The sequence below is a fragment of the Callorhinus ursinus genome, unplaced genomic scaffold, assembly GCF_003265705.2.
Source record: "Callorhinus ursinus isolate GAN/ISIS: 27379988/994484 unplaced genomic scaffold, GSC_fseal_2.0 scaffold4, whole genome shotgun sequence".
Taxonomy (NCBI): Eukaryota; Metazoa; Chordata; class Mammalia; order Carnivora; family Otariidae; genus Callorhinus; species Callorhinus ursinus.
The window spans coordinates 4,956,762-4,975,739 of record NW_027397066.1 but is presented as its reverse complement, the minus strand read 5'-3'; the positions used below and the strand labels follow the sequence as shown (position 1 = coordinate 4,975,739).

Here is an 18,978-nt window from a genome sequence, read left to right as displayed (position 1 = left end):
ATTCCTATACACCGACAACAAGACAGAAGAAAGAGAAATTAAGGAGTCGATCCCATTTACAGTTGCACCCCAAACCATAAGATACCTAGGAATGAATCTAACCAAAGAGGTGAAGGATCTGTACTCAGAAAGCTATAAAATACTCATGAAAGAAACTGAGGAAGACACAAAGAAATGGAAAAATGTTCCATGCTCATGGATTGGAAGTACAAACATTGTGAAGATGTCAATGCTACCTTGAGCAATCTACACATTCAATGCAATCCCCATCAAAATACCAACCACTTTTTTCAAAGAAATGGAACAAATAATCCTAAAATTTGAATGGAACCAGAAAAGACCCCAAATAGCCAGAGGAATATTGAAAAAGAAAAGCAAAGCTGGCGGCATCACAATTCCGGACTTCCGGCTCTATTACAAAGCTGTCATCATCAAGACAGTATGGTCCTGGCGCAAAAACAGACACATGGATCAATGGAACAGAATCGAGAGCCCAGAAATGGACCCTCAACTCTATGGTCAACTGATCTTTGACAAAGCAGGAAAGAATGTCCAATGGCAAAAAGACAGTCTCTTCAACAAATGGTGTTGGGAAAATTGGACAGCCACATGCAGAAGAATGAAACTGGACCATTTCCTTACACCACACACAAAAATAAAGACTCCAAATGGTTGAAAGACCTAAACGTGAGACAGGAGTCCATCAAAATCCTAAAGGAGAACACAGGCAGCAACCTCTTCGACCTCAGCCGCAGCAACTTCTTCCTAGAAACATCGCCAAAGGCAAGGGAAGCAAGGACAAAATGAACTATTGGGACTTCATCAAGATAAAAAGCTTTTGTACAGCAAAAGAAACAGTCCACAAAACCAAAAGACAACCGACAGAATGGGAGAAGATATTTGCAAATGACATATCAGATAAAGGGCTAGTATCCAAAATCTATAAAGAACTTCTTAAACTCAACACCCAAAGAACAAATGATCCAATGAAGAAATGGGCAGAAGACATGAACAGACATTTTTCCAAAGAAGACATCCAAATGGCCAACAGACACATGAAAAAGTGCTCAACATCACTCAGCATCAGGGAAATCCAAATCAAAACCTCAAGGAGATATCACCTCACACCAGTCAGAATGGCTAAAATTAACAAGTCAGGAAACAACAGCTGTTGGCGGGGATGCGGAGAAAGGGGAACCCTCCTACACTGTTGGTGGGAATGCAATCTTGTGCAACCACTCTGGAAAACAGTATGGAGGTTCCTCAAACAGTTGAAAATAGAGCTACCATACGACCCTGCAATTGCACTACTGGGTATTTTCCCCAAAGATACAAATGTAGGGATCTGAAGGGGAACGTGCACCCCAATGTTTATAGCAGCAATGTCCACAATAGCCAAACTGTGGAAAGAGCCAAGATGTCTATAGACAGATGAATGGATAAAGAAGATGTGGTATATATACACGATGGAATATTATGCAGCCATCAAAATGAATGAGATCTTGCCATTTGCAACGACGTGGATGGAACTGGAGGGTGTTATGCTGAGTGAAATAAGTCAATCAGAGAAAGACATGTATCATATGACCTCACTGATACGAGGAATTCTTAATCTCAGGAAACTGAGGGTTGCTGGAGTGGTGGGGGGTGGGAGGGATGGGGTGGCTGGGTGATAGACATTGGGGAGGGTATGTGCTACGGTGAGTGCTGTGAATTGTGCAAGACTGTTGAATCACACATCTGTACCTCTGAAACAAATAATGCATTATATGTTAAGAGAAAAAAAAAGAAGATAGCAGGAGGGGAAGAGTGAAGGGGAGTAAATCGGAAGGGGAGATGACCCATGAGAGACGATGGACTCTGAAAAACAAACTGAGGGTTCAAGAGGGGAGGTGGGGGGGAGGATGGGTTAACCTGCTGATGGGTATTAAAGAGGGCACGTTCTGCATGGAGCACTGGGTTTTATGCACAATGAATCATGGAACACTACATCAAAAACTAATGATGTAACGTATGGTGATTAACATAACAATAAAACATAAAAGAGAGAGAGAGAGAGACCCAATGAGCAGACTTAGGACTTGGACTGCTTGATAAACTCTTGGATCTGAAAACATGAGCTCTGATCTTGAAGTGCCAACACCGCCCCTCCACTGTTCCACCCGATACCCAGGGGAACAGCCCAAGCAGGGGGGCAGGCTAGTGTCCCAGGTTGTGTGCAGAAACACAGGTGGCGAGTGCCCAGGTGGCAGTCCCAGCCCCGCCCCTCCTGCCACATGACTGCCCGGTACTCAACTTCCCTCCTTCTCTGCTAAGTGGGGATGATGCGGTACCTCCCCCGAGGGCTGCCTGGGGAGCCTCCCCTGAGGAAAAGTGGTGGTCAGCAGTCTAGACAGCTAGCAAGAGGCCGAGGCAGCAGCTGTGCATCATCAACGTACCTGGGGGCCATTGCTCGGGGTGGTCGGAGCTTGCCCTGGGTCCGCAGAACACCCTGGTCTTTCCTCCTCCTCTTCCAAATGTGCTTCTTTTATTCCTGCTCCATTGATGTGTCCTTGTGGGGCACTGGACACCTCGGCATCCCCCCAGACCAAGGACAGAGTGCCAGAATTGACATCGTATCTGGAATTCTCCGTGCCTAAGGAAGGCCCCATCCACCTGTCAGCCGGACCCGATTTCTCCTCCAAGGGCAGTCCGTGGGCTCTTGGGGTCAGTTGCCCTGAGAGCCGAGTCACCTGCCCCTCCCTTTCCACAATGTTCCCTTTGTCCCCCTGCATCTTGCTTTCCCCCTGCAGACCCTCCTCTGCTCTCACTACGCAGCCCACGGCGGTGCTCGCCCCCACTGCGACTTCCGTCTCCAAGACGCGGATCCTGCGCAGAAGGTGGGCATTCTCCCCGCTGAAGGCCCGGACCGTGTCTTCTATCCCCAGCATTACACCCTTCATCAGCTCCTTGTAACTGACCCCGAGCTCCGAGATCAGTGCCTTGAGCTCCTGGTTTCCCAGGGTGACGCGTTCCACCACACCTTGGGATTTTCTGAGGCTCTCCCATGTGGCTTTGTGAAGCTGGGCCACGTGCCTTTTCAGCTTCTCGTTCTCCTGTTCGAGCTCAGAAATTTTACTGTAACTTTTCCCGTTGCAGTCTTCAAGTTCGGAAATGACCTGCCAGCACTGGTCCAGCTCCCCCTTTAAGTGAGAGATGTCCCCTAACAATGTGCTGTTTTCCTGTCCCAGCGTGGCGATCTTTGTCCCATTTCTGTCCCTCTCTTTTTCAAGGATGCGCAATTTTCTACGGCATCTCTCTCGGTCGCCCCAAAGCTCGGCATTGTCACGTAAAACCTGGCTTCTCTCTTTTTTCAGTCCAGAAATGAGCTGCTGGAACCTTCTCTTCTGCCTTTCAAGGGCTCTTGGTGGCTGGTTCCGACCCAACTCGGCGGGCCCCTCTGGACGCGGACTCACATCATCCAAATCAGGCACCGTCCCAGGAAGAACCACGCTGGCTCCCAAGGCCTCTGTCTCTCCTGGTCTAATCTCTTCACTAACCTCCCCGGGTCTGACTTCGCTGGCCAAACAAATATCCAAGCCCTCGTTTCCCAAAGCCTGCCAGGAGTAAGCCTTCCCCTGGTAGCGGGGCCATTTCCCAGGCAAGTTCCTGCTCTCTCCCGCCAGCGTGGAGGCTTGCGGCCACCGCCCCCCACCCTCAAGCTCCAGGATGGAGAGTTGCTGGAAACAAGCTTCCATCTCCTTTTCAAATTCGTCTAGTCTGAGCTCAGAACTGCCAGGTCCTTTGCTTAGAGCCCACGGGTTACTGGTGGGTTCAGTCCCCTTGGGTGAGAAGGCCAATCTGGGAGCCGGTGTCAGACCTCCCTCTGCCGCTAAGAAGAACAGATCCTGGCCCGCATGTTCTGTGGGGCCAGCATCCTCCGGGACATCCCCATGGCCCAGGCTGGACCCTTCTAGAGGCGATGCCTCCTCTTCCTTCTCTTCTTGCCCTTCATCCCCAGGGCTTTCCTCTTTCAGATGCAGAGCCTTTCCAGCCCACACAAGAGTTTCCTCCATGTCCTGCCCTGCAAGGAGCTGAGCGCCGGCTGGAGACAGCCTCTGGGCACCCCGGGCCCTGGCTGTGGGGTGCTCTTCCTCCTCCTCTGATGAAAGCCCTCCCACCCTCCCCCTCCCACTCAGGGGTTTGGGCCCCTCCGTTGGCACTGAGACCTCCCCCTGTAGAAGAGGCAGTGGGAGATTTGGCCTGGGCCAAGGGCAGGAGGCAGAGGCCTGGGTTTCTAAAGCCCCGTTCTGGATGCACACGCCACCCCGCAAGTTCAGGTTCACTCGGCTTTCCTGACTTAGCTTGCTCCCGTCTCGGTGGACGTCTTCCTCCTTCCTGTCCCAAGCCCGCCTCGCCCCCTGCTCTTCCGTTCTCCACTCTGGTCCTCCTCCGTCTTTCCAAGGGTCTTTCAGATCTCTGGGCCCTCTCCTGGGAAATCGGTGACTTGAAGTCTGTGGGGACTCCTGGCAGAGGGGGGCTTTGGGGCTCCTTGCCCAGTGATGATCCCGACGGGGCTGTCCTATGGCTCTGGCATCCAGCATCTGTTGCATTTGGGATTCTTGTGGAGAAGACTCCTGGAGCAGCGGCAGCAGGGAAGAGGGGTCTCTGGCCGGCCCCCGGGGAGGGACTGTCGATGTCTGCACCAGGAGAAAGGACCCCTGGGCCTGGGCAGCTGTTAGCCTCCGCCCCAAAATCCAGGCCAGCTCCACGGGGAGGGGTGAGCCGTCCCTGTACTGCCCCGGGGGGCAGCCACAGGGGAGAAGGAGAGCCTGTTCATCCAAGCTAGGCTCAGCAGGAGTCGGCTAGGGACAGGAAGAGAAGAGAAGGTATGAAGCAGCCCCGTCCTCCGTTTAGCCCCCCACACCTCTGTGACCTCATCTCCTGATGCTCTTGGTGTTTCCTCACCTGGCCTTATAGGCCTCCCTAACGTGCCAAGCCCAACACCACCCCAGGGCCTTTGCACCTGCTTTTCCCTCTGCCCAGAATATCCTTCCCCAGATCCCCTCGTGGCTCATCCTCCATCCATTCACATCTCCGCTCAGACGTTACTTCCTCCAGCGCCCCCTGGCCATGTCACCACGCTGTGTGTGTTCCCCTTTACTGCGCCTCCCACCCTCTCACAGCCTGCTGTGTATCTGTGTGTGCATTGTCTCCCTGCTTTATCCCTGCGGGTCCAACACAGTAGCCACAGGCCACCAGCCACGTTACAAGAGCTCAGAAGCTTGGGGTTCATGGCTCCCCTACTGGACGGCACAGGCGTAGCACATTTCCATTGTCATGGAAGGCTTTAGTGGATGGGCGGTGTAGACCATCCCCTCCGAGGGCAGGGGCCCTGGGCCTAGACCAGTGCCAGGCCCCCAAGATGCATTTCATAGATATTTTAAACTATATTTTTACATACACTTCTTCAGTGCAAGTATCCATTCTGTCTCCTCAAACCTCCCTCTCAATTATCTTGCAAACCCTTCTTTAGCCCCTTCTCCCACCTCCCACATGCAGTAGGGCTGATCAGACCCGGCTGGCACTCCAGGCACGCGGGAAGCCTCCGGCCTCACCAGTCCACAGTCAGATCCTGTGACGTCTTCCAGTGACTCATCCGTGGTCTCCAGGCCTGGCACCAAAACAGAGGGGCCTTGTCCAACCCCGATGCATCCCCAGGAGCAGCGGCCCTCAGAGGGCTGGTCTGGGAGGCAAGAGCACCCCAGCAGTTAATGAGACCCTCCTGGGAGTTTTGTCACAACGGCCACTAGCGACTGAGCCGCCAGCTCTTGGGATGACCTGGCACTTCTCACTGACTCAAGGCGCGTGAGCCCCAGAGGCGGCCTGAGGATCACCACCACCTGCCAGGTAAGGAAACCACGGCTCGGAGACAGGGAATGACTGTCCTCTGACGCGCAGTGGACTGGGTCTGGAAGCCACCTTTGCTGACCACGAAGCTCACACAGGTGGCAAATCCCATGACACCTCCCTCAACCGGGGCACCCTCAGGGTCCCACAGGGTTGTAATCCCCTCCCTCCAGCCCCGCCCGCACGGCAGGCGTGCAGGGGAAGGAGCTGGTCCTAGGCTTCACCACCAGACGGGCCCCTCCTTCTTCGCCGAGGACAAATTTGACCATGTGACTTGCCAGCTCTGTTCCCCAGAAATAGGATAGTGGGGGAATGACAGCTGTGTGGGTCAGCGGCACTGCTGGCTATAAATAACCCCCTCATCTCCCACCGCATTTGGCCTTGGAAGACTAAGCAAGCCACAGACTCCCAGTGGGACATCGTGGCTTTGGGCTCCCCGAGTATAGTGCCTTTTGTTGCAGGGAATCCAGAAGCCATGCCCGAGACTGCAATCAGAGACATTGGTTCCCATTAGGGACAAGTCAGGAACAAGGGGCTCCTCAGCCCCACGAGCTCCCAGAAACCTCACAGCTGTCTCACACCTGAGTTGTCAAGGGGTGGGCAGGGATAAGGTAGTCATCCCACGGCCTCCTGCAAAGAGCCCTCCTCCCGAGACACCCGCTGCCCCGCACTGGCACGGGTGGTGAGGCGCTAACAGGAGTCAGCCTAAATGTCAGCTGAGCCCAAGTCAAGGGCCTTGTCATGGACATTGCCGGCTCTAATCCAACCTTCTCCAGCTGTGTGACATCAAGCAAGCGACACTACTTCTCTGGGCCTCAGCTTCCTGCCTGAAGAGTGGGGCAGTCGCCCCGCCCCCGGCCCCCGGCACGTTAGCACGTCCTAGGTGAGCTACCTGTCAGCCAGTGTCCCTGCAGGTGCCCCACACACCTGCAGAGCCCCCCGGTCCAGGTGCATGGGCGGAGCAGAGGGGGGCTTGTGGGCCTCGTCTTCTGCAGGCATCCTGTGCGTCCTCCCTGGGTGGGGACGGTGGTTCATCCTGAATACGGCTCAGAGTGTCCTTGAGGAAGACACAGGAAGAGAGCTGTTGAGTGTCCTTACAGCAAAAGGGTTCCCCTCCGAGCCGAGCCCAGCCCCAGCGACTCCAGGAGGGAGCCAGATCCCCACTCCCGCTGAGGAAAGCAGAGGGCACGTGGCCTGCCCGTGGCCTTGTGCTCCTGGTCCTGCGGGCCAAACTCCCTCCTGCTAGCACCTCTCTGCTCAGCAGACAATGAGGCGCGGCAGCCCGTTCTCTGGGGAGCTTGTCTGTCCAGCCAAGATGCGTCTGGGCTCCCCAGAGGGGCACCACAGGCTCCCAGGCCCCTCTCCCTCCTCTAGGTCCCATACAGCGGAGGCAGGGGTCTGCCCAGGGGCTCCGGGCGGACCTGTCCCTCAACCGTCAACAAGTCCCCAACGCTGCAGTCGGGTGTCTCCGGGCGGCACCCCCTCCCCCTGGCCTCTCGCAAAAGGCAAGCCCGGTGTGCAGGGAGGAGCCTCCCTGAGCTGGCTCCCACACTGCAGAGTATTATTTAGGGACAGCTCAGCTCTGACCCACCGTCCACGAGGGGCTGGGGACGAGTCTGGGGAAGACCCCCCCCTGCCACTTCTAGCCAGGTTCTAATGGGTGTTATTTGCCTCCCTCGCTGCCTCTCCCACCAGACCGTGAGTCCTTCAGGCCTTCAACGTGGCTTCACCTGGTCTGCGCCCCCACCTTAGCCTGACACACATTAGGTGCTTAATAAATGTTTGATAGATGGAAAGGCAGAACCTGCAGAAAGACAGGTGCTCAGCACTTACTCAGCAAGCACTTATTAGGCTCTGTGTGTCAGGTGCTATTCTAGGTGAGGGGCGGGGGAAACAGAAGTGAATAGGTAACACCAGTCCGTCCCCTTCTCACCTGCCCCCCCCCAGCTCCTCACCTGCTCTCAATAGAGAGCATCGACTCCCAGCTAGGCTTCCTTCTCCTCCCCCAGTCCTGCTCGCAGTGCCAGGGAGCCCTCCTGGCATGCACTCTCTCACCTATAAGGCATCCCTTGGCTCCCCCCAGTCTGGGATGAGTTCAATGCTGCAGTGGGGTACTGCAGGCCATCCACGGGCTGCCAGGGGTGCCCCTGATGCACCTCACTCGGGTTTCTGCTCATGGCAGACTCCCTGCCCCTCCCCACCCTGGTTCGTGCCTGCCTCTGCACCTCTGCATATGCTGTTCCTTCTGCCTGGATAGCGTGTCTTCCTAGGAAGGATGTGGGTTGCCTGCACCTCACTCTCTGCCCCTCCCTTCCACACCCCACTCAGCATCAGAGCAATCCCACTGAAACAGAAACAGGATCAGGTGGTTCTCCTGTTTCCAACCTTCGAAGCTTCCCACTGTAAGGAAAGAGAAAACCCCTGCCCAGGGACATTGCCCCCACCCTCATTCTGCTCCTTAAAGGGACCCTGCTCCCCCCTGCGTCAGAGCCCTGCACCCCAAGTGCCTGCTGTCTGCCTCTCTTTCTGCCCCTCTGCCCAGCTAACCGGCTCCCCTCTGGGCTCAGCTTAAAGGCCAAATCCTCAACAAGGCCTTCCCTGGCCCTCCTCCAAATTAAGTCTGCTTTCTCCCTCAAGCATCTCCTCCTGACGCTCTGAGTTTGGGACCTTCCCGTTGTCTGTGTTACGTCCAGCATCTTCACAATCTCAATCTGGCCACACCGCAGAATCACCCAGAAGCTTGTAACAGTCACAAAGCAGGGCCTCAGCCCACACAGCCCCTGCAGCCAGACGGGCCTGGGCACCAGCATTGTGCTGTGGGCGCCAGGCCCGTTGACCCGTGGTGCCTGGTGCCGCCTCTTGCATTGATCCACCTGCTTCCTGCGTGATCAGAATGAAGCTTTCTGCCAGCATCTTACGGGCACCACTGGAAAGAGGCGGAGAAGGGAAGTGGACGAGAGAGAGGGCAGAAGAGAAAGGGAGCAGGAGAAAGGAATGAGAAGAAGAGGAGGGAACTGGAGGGAGAATGGGAGAGACAGAAACTCCGCCTGGGAGCCAGCAGGAGAGCGATAGCAAGGAGGACAAAGGAGCGGGCCAAGGAGAGTGGGAAGGGCAGCATCAAAGACCGGCACTGCTGCACCATTCAATGCTGTTCGGGTTTCCTTCCGATGCCCAAGGTGACTTCAGCTCGGTTCCACAAGTACTTCCTGCGCACCGGTAAGGGACAGGCCCTGTTCTGGAGCTGGGGATGCCACCATGGATAAAACTCACAACCCCTGCCTCGGGGAGGGGACCTGATGGGGAGGAGGGGCCATCCTGGAAGACGATGCTACCCCCCCTTCATGTGACAAGTGACAAAATCACTGCTCAGAGAGGGAGAGTGACTTGTCCGAGATCACAGAGCACACGGGATGGGAGAACAGAACCAGAGCTCAGGTCTTAAACTGGATCCGGGCTTTCTCTCACCCTGTCGACCCCTCTCTGCTCAGTCTGGTCAACCCTTCTTGCCCTCCTCTACTCACGGGAGCAGTGACCCCCAATTTCATGGGAATTGAGCTTTCATGTGCAACTATTTTGAAAGATAAGCAAAAAGAAGAACATGAGGAATACAGAGTAATCCAGACACAAACATGATCCATGTGTTAGAATATACCCTTCCGGGCTTTCTTCTTTGCAGAGACATTTAAATTCTTCCAAAAGTCTGTTTCTACAGAATGTCCATTTTTGCTTTGTGCATTTCTCATTTGATGATATCGAAGGATCATCTCCCCACAAGTTCCTCTATAATGTGGTGTTTTATAGCACCTAATAACCGCTGACATATGGAACGCCTTCACTTACCAAGGCTGTTCCTTCTTATGGGACATTTAGGTAGTTTCCAGTGTTCACCAACTATAAACAGTGCTGAGGTGCCTTTAATATCTGACAAATATTCAGAATAGAACAGAATCTCGAGCTTTCCTGTACTTATTTTGTAACTAACGCATTTGATATCTTTGCGTAAGGCCACTAACCATTCTTATTTCCTTGTACATTACTTGTACCTTTGTGGCTTTGCTACATTTAATTTTTTTGACATCACTGACCTGCGTTTGAAAGCCCTTGAGTACCAAATGTGCAATAGTCACCTCTGCACAGATGCAGAGTGAGCACGGAGGGGGCCGCCTGGGACTTGCCGAACAAGGAGACGATTCTCATAATCGCCACCAGGGGTCGCTCTGCCCACACTGTTGGGGCAGAGAGGCTCCAACAGTGTCAGCATTCCTGATGCTACTGTCACCAGGAGCAGGATCTCAGCTCGGGCACGACAGCCTGACACTGACATTTTTAAGTGTGTGACTTCCCATCTCCCTGCACAAGCCTCCCTCTAGGCCAGGCCACAGTCCCTGGGCTGTCCCCTGCCGCAGCAGTCTACAGACCAAGCCTCCACTGTCTGCACCTGTGTCTGTCTCCCCTATAAGCTTTCAAAGAGCGGGGTCATCCTTCCAGCCCCGGTGCCCGCACAGTGCCTGACACATGGCAGGTACTCAGGGCATGCTCGCTAGAAAGTGGACACATCCGCAGGCAGGCCTTTCTTGTCTTGCAAACCACAGTCCTTTTAAATTTCCTTTCACCCACACCCTGAGCAGAAACCCCCTCCCCAGACACCTCCCCACGCCAGGGTTTGTCCCTGCCGTGGCCTGTTCCTTCAGGGACCTGGGTCCCGAGTGATTTGCTCTGGAAACTGGCAAGTGTGTGATCCCAGGCAAGTCATGTGCCTCCCCTGGACTGTGGGGTTGGGTACAAGGATGCAGATCCCTGCCTGGCTACCTCTCAGCACTGATGAGATCCTGTTTGGAAAAGTGTTTGTAAATATGAAGCAAGTAAAACATCTTCCCATGATGATTAACATCACCATAACTCATACCTCGACGCCCGGGGGGTGGGGGCGGACGGGGGCTCCCTGGTGATTTGTAATGGTTTTCTATCTGATGCGCACTTCTCCGGGGCTAGACACTGCTCCAGGTTTCCCAGTTTCTAGGCCTTCCTCCAGCACTGCCATTGTGAGGCGGTCCCTTCGCTGGAAGTTTCCATTTGCCATGGACAGTGGAGCAAATATTCACACACCCGTGCAATGTTCTCAGAACTCTGCCTACAATTTCTCAGGTGTTCAATTCTACACCAAGACCCTGAAGGGCACTGGCAGTCTTGTTATCAATAGGCTCTAGCATTTAAATTTGAAATCTCAGCTACACTTCCCACGGGCTAGTAACTGGCTGGCACTTTACATCTCTCAGCGGCCCTCTCTTGCTCTCTTGCTCTCAAGATGGCCCTTTTCGATTCCAAAATGCTCCAAATCGGGACTGTCACTGCCCTCTGAGAGTAAGACAGAGCCTGGCAGACTGTCACATCCCATGGTCCTGGGTCCAGCCCCCATTCTAAATGCCAGGGCCCTCAGCAGTGACCCACAGACTGTCAGACCCCTTCCTCAGCCCCACGCCCTGCACTCAGATGGTTTGGTCATCCTGTGCAGGCAGGGGTCTGTCTTGGGCACTTTCCAGCCCCTATACCCAGCTAAAGCCCAAGCCAAGCGTAGGCACCAAGTGAGCACCCATGAGATGCTAATTACTAAGCCCCTGACCAGTATGCGCTGGAGGGGCACCACGAGCCCCACCACTTTGTATCTCTGTGACCCTGGGCAGGTCATGAGCCTCTCTGTGCCCCTACTTCCTCATCTGTGAAATGAGAATAAAATAGCGCCTCCCTCCGAAGATTGTGGATGGGCTAAATCAGTGACAGATACAGAGCCCAGAAAACAGTGTCTTGGCACAAAGATGCTCTAGTGAGTGTTGAGGATCATCGGCATCCACCCATGCAAAGCTGGAGAAGGAGCACATGTTCCTACCATCAAGGAACTGGAACCCACAGTTTACCACCATGCGGGTCTTCATAACTGTCATCCAGAGGGACACTTGTCATGGGTTGAATGGTGTCCCCCAGAATTCCCAAGTTAAGGCCTTAATCTCCAGAATCTCAGAATGTGACCTGATTTGGAAATGGGGTCTTTGCAGATGCAGTTAGTTACGATGAGGTCCATTCATGTGACCGGTGTCCTTATGAAAAGGGGACACTGGGCACAGAGATAGACGTGCAGACAGGGAAGACACAGAAACCAGATGGCTTCCACCAGCCCAGGAGAGAGGCTGGAACAGACCCTCCCTCACAGTCTCAGAGAGAACCAATCCTGCCGACACCCTGACTTTGGACTTCAAGTTCCAGAACTGCTGTTCAAACCACTCGGCTCATGGTCCTTCATTACAGCAGCCCCAATAAATGACAATTTCCATCTACACACGATTTATTTTCCAGAATTACAGTAAGGTGCCAATACTAAATGTACACTGGTTTCCTTTTATCTGATGGATAGAACGGAGGAAGAATGAATAGATCACGCAGAAGAGAAACAAGAGCATAAAGTAATTTTTTTAAATGGCCACAGGGAAACTCATTATTAATATGATCTAAGCAGATAGACACCATAGAGCATTTAAAATTCTAGTTAATTTGAAATAGATTTATCTTACCCAAAGAAAAATTTGACTTTTTTTTTTGTTAGTTTGTTTAACTAGTAGTCTTCTTTGGGTAAGGTTGCTCACTGATTGCTCCTTAAATGTAAACTGACCTGGTGGAAAGAAGCAGGATCTTGATCTCTTGGGAGGGGCTGAGTTAACTCTCTCTTTTCAGGAAGGCAGGCTGGTGCAGGAGAAACAGAGCACTTTGGACTCGCATCAAATCTGGATCAAGTTCCAGTTCTGTTCCCTACTAGCTGTGTGACAACAGATCAATGCACTACCTCTCTGAGCCTCGATTTCCTTACATGCGGGGTGGGGATACTAACAGTGCCCACCTCATAGTCTCCTTGAGCTTTAAATGAAATAATGCCTTTGAAAACCCCCAGGAGGGTGCTGAGCACAGAGCAGGAATATCTTAAACGTAAGTTTTTACTCTTCTGTCAGTCAAATGAATAAATAGATGTCCAATCTGCCTTTGCTTGCAATCTTAAGAAACTTGCCCAAGGTCACACAGCTAATAAATAAGAGAACCAGAAGGGGACCCAACCCTGTGTGTTTTCCGCTGCTAGTCTTGGGGACCTTCTGTGTGCTGATGGTGTGGGCTACAAAGACCCATCAGACACAGACCCTGCCCTCAAGGAGCTCACAGCCTAACGGAGGAGAAATGAAGATGCACATACAGCACTGCCAGCAGGGAACCATCCCCACCTTTGGGGCTGTGCGGGAGGTGGAAGAGGGGTCATCACCTTCGAAGGAGGGGATGGATTGGGAAGACTTCCCGAGCACATGGCAGTTACACAATAGTGCACACCCAAAGGGGCTCATCTGACACGGGGCCTGGCACACAGCAGGGACTCTAACTGCTGGAGAGATGGATGGACAGGAGGGAGCAGATGATAAGGGGTAAAGGGTAGCTGGCTGGCTCCCTGTAGAGTGGCTGGATGGATGGATTAGACGGGCAGGTGGTAGGGTGAACGAGATGGTGGAGGGTAGGGAGACAAACGGATGGATGTGCAAACAAGTGGGTGGTCCGTGGGTGGACAGGTGGATGGGTGGATGAGAAGGTGGACAGATGGCTAGTGGGGTGACTGCGCTGAAGGATGGGTAGATGAAGGTGTATGACTAGCTGTGCATCTAGGTGGGTAGGTGACTGATGGAACCAGGATGGATGGATGGGGCTGCTAGGTTGGATGAGTGGATGAAGAGGAAGACTAGGGAATGAAAGAGCTGGTGACTTAACACGTGGCTGTAGGCTAAAGTTAGAAAAAAATCGAAAAGTCACTCGTGCCCCGGGTTGCGGCCACTTACCCGGCTGCAGTGACCGGCAGGGGCGGCACTGCGCGCTCTCTCCCCCGGGGCCTGGGCCCCCAGCGCCTCGCGCAGGCTCTGGTTTTGCCGGGCGAGGTCCTCCACCTGGCCCTGCAGGCCGATCTCCGACAGCTTGAGCTCATAGATGCAGCAGCGCAGATCCTCCAGCTGCCCGCGGAGCCGGCGCTCTGTGGCGCGGTGGTCCCGAAGCCGGCGCGCAGCCTCGTCCTGCTCGCGCTCGCCACGCTCGGCCCGCGTCTGCAGGGCGCGCCGCTCCGCGGCCTCCCCGGGGTCGCCCCGGGGGCCAGCCCGGCCGAGGGGGCGAGGGCGGGGGCGGGGGCTGCCCGGGGCCGGGGCGTCCAGCTCAGCCAGCAAGAGGCCAGCCGCGCGACAGAGGCGCCGCACGTCCCGCTCCAGCCGCTGCACCTGCTCCCGCAGGCCGCGCTCCTGCTCGCGCAACAGGCCCAGCTGGAGCCGCTGGGTCCGCCGGCCCCGCTCCAGGGCCGCCGCCTGCCGACCCAGCGCCTCGTCCTTGCGCCGCAGCCGCTCCCGCAGCCGCCGGGCCGCGCGCTCCTTCTCCAGAACCTACAAGTTGGCGGTGGATGAGGGTGTCAGGAAGCCAGCCCCGGGACACACCGTCGCTCACACTGTCTTTATTTTAAACTTTCATATTTTGTGCATGGGTTTTTTTTTTGTGCATTAATTTTTGCATTAAAATATTGCATCAAATATTATTTATTTCATTACTGAGTTTTTTGGCGCCCACGCAGATTTTGCAGGGGAGGAGTGCCTCCCCACCTCACCCTCCTAGGAGCCCTGCACACCGGGAGGGAGCTCCCTGGGTCCTTGCAAGGAAACTGTCTGCTGGGCCGCGGGGGCATCAGCTGGTGCACACCGAGAGGGCCGCACCAGTGGTTTCAATACTGAATACCTCCACACCCGTTTGTAAAGAACTGTGACCTGGACCCACCTGAGTTTCCCCATGTCCACCCAGGACCTTCCAGATCTCTCCATTTCCCTAGCCCTAAAGGGTTAATGCCTGGCCCTGCAAAGGTCAGTCGGCCCTGGCTTCTGGCTGATGAGACACGGCACGCAGCTGTTCCTTATTGTGCCTACCCCCAAGCACTGGGCACTGTCACTAACCCCTTGGGACGCTCAGAAGCGGCTAGCACAATATCACTGTGCTACGGGTCACTATGGCCAGGATTCGAACCTCCATGTATCTGGCTCAAGGCTTTTTCTCCAGGTCTGGACAACACATCTCTTTGTTCTTGGACCCAGCCCTCTGCCAGCCCTGGAGCTGTAAGCGGGACCGGGGTGACCCGGCCAGGGTGAAAACGGGAGTCCTTGCCCAATTTCCACGAGGGTGGCACTGTCTCCATGTTAAGCTCTGTCTCAGCCCCTAGTGTGTGCCGAGAGCTGGCCGCTGCTGTGGCCCAGCTTACAGAAGAGCGCACAGAGCACAGTGGAAGAGGTAAGCCCGGGGACAGCTCAGCAGACTGGGTCTGACAGCTTGCTCTTGGGGGATGTGGGGCAGGTGAAGCTGCAGCCTGGCAGGAAAACCGCACCCAGCTATCCCGGAATCAGCTCCATCACCCGACTGGTCCGTCTTTATCGGCTTTCAGAACGACCACAGGTCACTACAGAAACGAGGTCGCTTTGCATATGCAAATGCTTTCTTGGGAACAGGACAAGAGGGCAAAACTGCCACTTGGCAAATAGCAGGTACACAAGGCAGAAAAAACTCATCCATGTGCTCCTAGAAAACTTGCTCTGAAACGTGGACATCACTAGAGGTTCAGGGCTGTAGCTGGGCTAAGTGGTCTCGGAGGGACCCTGAGCAGGCACCCCCACCCCTCTGAACTTGTGCCCCTCATCTGGAAGTGGGGTTTCCTGATAGGTCTTCCCAGGAGTGTATAGATCACATGACACGCTAATAAGGACACGCGTTCCGAAGACACCATAGCATCCTACAGACCTGCTGGTCCCACGGTGCCTCTGAGCCCCCTGACAGCATTGTCCCTGCTCCCACCCTCGTCCTGTGTCTCCTAGCCACACTGGGAACATCTCGTGACCGCAAGGGGCTGTGGCTGAGGCCCCTTGGAAATCCTACATGGATATAGGGCACGGCCCAACACATCTTTATTGAAGTATTTTCCAGAGAGAGATTACATCCTTCGAGGTGGGATCCCATACAATGCCACTACCTCCTCTCGGGACACCGACGAGAGCATGCTGTGGGGGCGGAGGACATTGACGGTACTTTCTGCAGCCGGACTTCAGTGCAGAGGGGAGAATGCACTTGCATGTCTCCCCTGGGGTCTCGAAGACGAATTTCAATTTAAATGAGCTCCTTATCTTTCCACGCTCCACATCCTGTCTCTGTTTTACCCCTTTCCTGCTGTTTTGACTGCTCCCCACTCTGAGAAAATACTTTCCCCCCGTGTCCCATGACACGCACGCATGTGCCATGGAAACAGAAGTTTCATGAAACAACACTCCTTGTATACTAATGCCCTTTCTTATTTCCTAGTTGGTTCCGTTTTTAAGATGCTGGTTGCAACACGGAACTCGTCTCACAACCCTCAAGGGGGGGCGTCCACCTGCAGTTTGATGGTCGCTGTTGGGCTGTCCAGGGGGGTGGGGTGGGTGAGGCTCTGAGAGCCGCATGCAGCCGTCCTGGGAGCCTGTCGTTTCTGCATCTGCAGTATTCCCCAAGTGTGCCCTACCTCCAGCCTTCATCATCTCCCCTGGAATCTTGCAATAAAGGCTAATATTTACGAAAGCAGCTGGTATTATTTACTGTTACTGTTGTGAGTGTTTTACACGTACCAACTCAATTAGCCCACACAACGACCCCAGTTGGTTGGTACTATATCATTCCCATTTCACAGAAGAGGAAACTGAGACCCAGAGAGGCTAAATCACTTGCCCCAGGTCACACAGCCAGGCAGTGTCAGAGTCAGGGTTTGGCACCACTCACTGCTTGTCCAAAGCACTAACTTGTCCCCGTGCCTCCACCATCTCTCCCTCTCTCCCTCTCTCTCTTTCTCTTTCCCAGGCAATTAGAATAATTTCCCCAAAACCCTGTCCTGAGCCTCTCCTGCTAAAGTCCCCTAAAGCCTGCTCCTTATTGCAGTCGATATTTGGTCCACAACGTGGTCCTGGCAACCTGGCCCCTCTGGGAAGCCTCCTGTCTCGCCAATGCCCTCTCTATGGACGCACCCTCTGCTCTGGCTCCGGTATGTTCTCCCACACTCCTGTGCCTGTGCACAGGCTGTTGTCCACACCTCACACGCCCTTCCCGTGAGGGCCAACTCAGTTGGCTCGGTTCTCTGTAGCTCCCCTCTACCCTGACTCCATGCCCACACACTGTGCCTGCACCATCCCCCCTGGCACCTGGCATCCAGTTGGGGAGTTACTTGTCTCCTATCCACGCCCCCACCTGCATGCCGGCTCCTGAGAGCAGGGACCCTACATCAGTCATCAGCTTATCCCTAAGCCCGAGCTGGCTTCCCTGGGGCCAGGCACAAGGGCCACAGAAATGAACCTCTGACCAAAGCTCCCAGTGAGGGCACGACTCCTGCAGGTCACCCAATGCTCTCACTGACCCCCTGCCCCCGCAGCGGATCCCAGCCGGAACCCTGGTGAGCCAGGCAGGGCGGGATGCGGATCCCATTGGATGGAGCGGCTGAGGCCCTTGCCCCAGGCGCCACAGCCCCGGCCTGCACCGTTGGAATCAAGACCCCTCTAAGCCCCCTGGCTGGGATTTCCCAGCACCCCCCCACCACTACCCACCATTGTCTTTGCTCAGCTGCAGCTGCCGCCTCCTCCAAGCACATGGGGCTACCCTGCTGGGTCAAGAAACAAGTTCTGGAAAGAGGGGACATGGTACCTGGCTGGCCAGCTCCCCCAGCAAGGCTTGCAGCTTCTCCTGGGCTTGGACAGCGGCGCTCCTTTCCTGTGCCATGCGGGCGCTCAGCTGCTCCACCGTCCGGAGGAGGTGTCTTTCGGAGAGCTCCAGCTCCTGGATTCTGCAGCATTGAAGCAGGAAGGTGCTTGGTTACTCAGGAGGCAGTAAACACGGCCTAAGATTTTCACTGACACTGAGGCCAACCTTTTTTTTTTTTTTTTTTTGGTTCATTTGGCCAATTTGAAATTCTGACAAAATCACATTTTGTGAAACATTCATACATATGTAAGATGATTTAGAATACTTCAGAGGTATCTATGGAATAATAATGCACGATGCGTCAGGAATCTTAAAGACTGTTCTCCCTCAACCGGTAATCCCAAGTTCAGGTGATACCAACAAAGAACTGAGCCAGAGACACGTGACCTAAGAGCTTCATCTGTATTGTTTCAATCAAGCCTCATATTACCAGCTTGCAGGTGAGTTCCCTTACCCTTACTTAACACACCAGAAAACTGAGAATCAGAGAGGCCAGGCAACTTGCCCGAGATCACACAGCATTCTAGATCCCAGACCATCTGACTCCTGAACTCATACTTTTAACCCTATGTTCCATTGCCTCCCATCTGAGCTACACTCTTTCGAATCTCTTCCAAGGAAATGATTGAAATTCAGAAAAAAGTTTCTGCAATTAAAATCACTAATCTTTGTTATTACTTACAGAAAAGAGCAGGTGGAAGCAGCCTCATAGTTAGGGACGGCCAAGCCACATGAAGCCTTTTCTTATCCTGGGGGAATGTTGAGCATACCTTCACTCCTCTGCCCGAGCCCACGCAGGGGGGCCCGCTCCCCCAAGACACACTCTGCCTCCCTGGGTCAGGCCCTAGCTCTGCTTCCTGACTCTGCCACCAACCAGCCATGAGGCCTTCACTGGGCTTGCTCCCCACCCTGGCCCATAGTCTCCCTATCTGTAAAATAGAGGTCATTGTACCTAGCTCGGAGCATTATTGTGGAGATTGAATGAAACGTTGCATGATGATCAATAATAAGGCCAAGAGTCTTCTCTCTTGCTCTAGTTCTGAGGCCCTGGGGAATACTCGTGTAAGTGACAGAAGGAAGTGTGCCTCTTGTGATCAAGTTCCTTCTAAACTGAACCAAGGAGTGGCCCCAGGTTATAAACCCCAGGTTTATAAGCAAGCTGAGCACCTGCTTGCTTATAAAACACGGTGATATCTGAAAGGGACAAGAAAAGCTTCTCTTTTCAGTTTTTGAGATCAACTGAAAACACTAAATAGGAAACATTTAACTCTGGTATTA

At 54.1% G+C, this 18,978-nt stretch overlaps 1 protein-coding gene across 2 annotated transcripts in view; it reads right to left on the bottom strand.

The window, feature by feature from the left end:
* LOC112835747 (janus kinase and microtubule-interacting protein 1) overlaps nucleotides 1-18,978 on the bottom strand; it is a 253,704-nt gene that overhangs the window by 100,638 nt on the left and 134,088 nt on the right. For both annotated transcript variants that reach the window (XM_073891401.1, XM_073891400.1), the window contains exons 3-6: nucleotides 17,644-17,782; nucleotides 6,817-6,946; nucleotides 5,598-5,725; nucleotides 2,439-4,844 (exon numbers count right to left, since the gene is read on the bottom strand). In XM_073891401.1, the coding sequence (XP_073747502.1) occupies nucleotides 2,439-4,844; nucleotides 5,598-5,725; nucleotides 6,817-6,946; nucleotides 17,644-17,782 (2,803 nt within the window). The remainder of the gene's footprint in view (nucleotides 1-2,438; nucleotides 4,845-5,597; nucleotides 5,726-6,816; nucleotides 6,947-17,643; nucleotides 17,783-18,978) is intronic.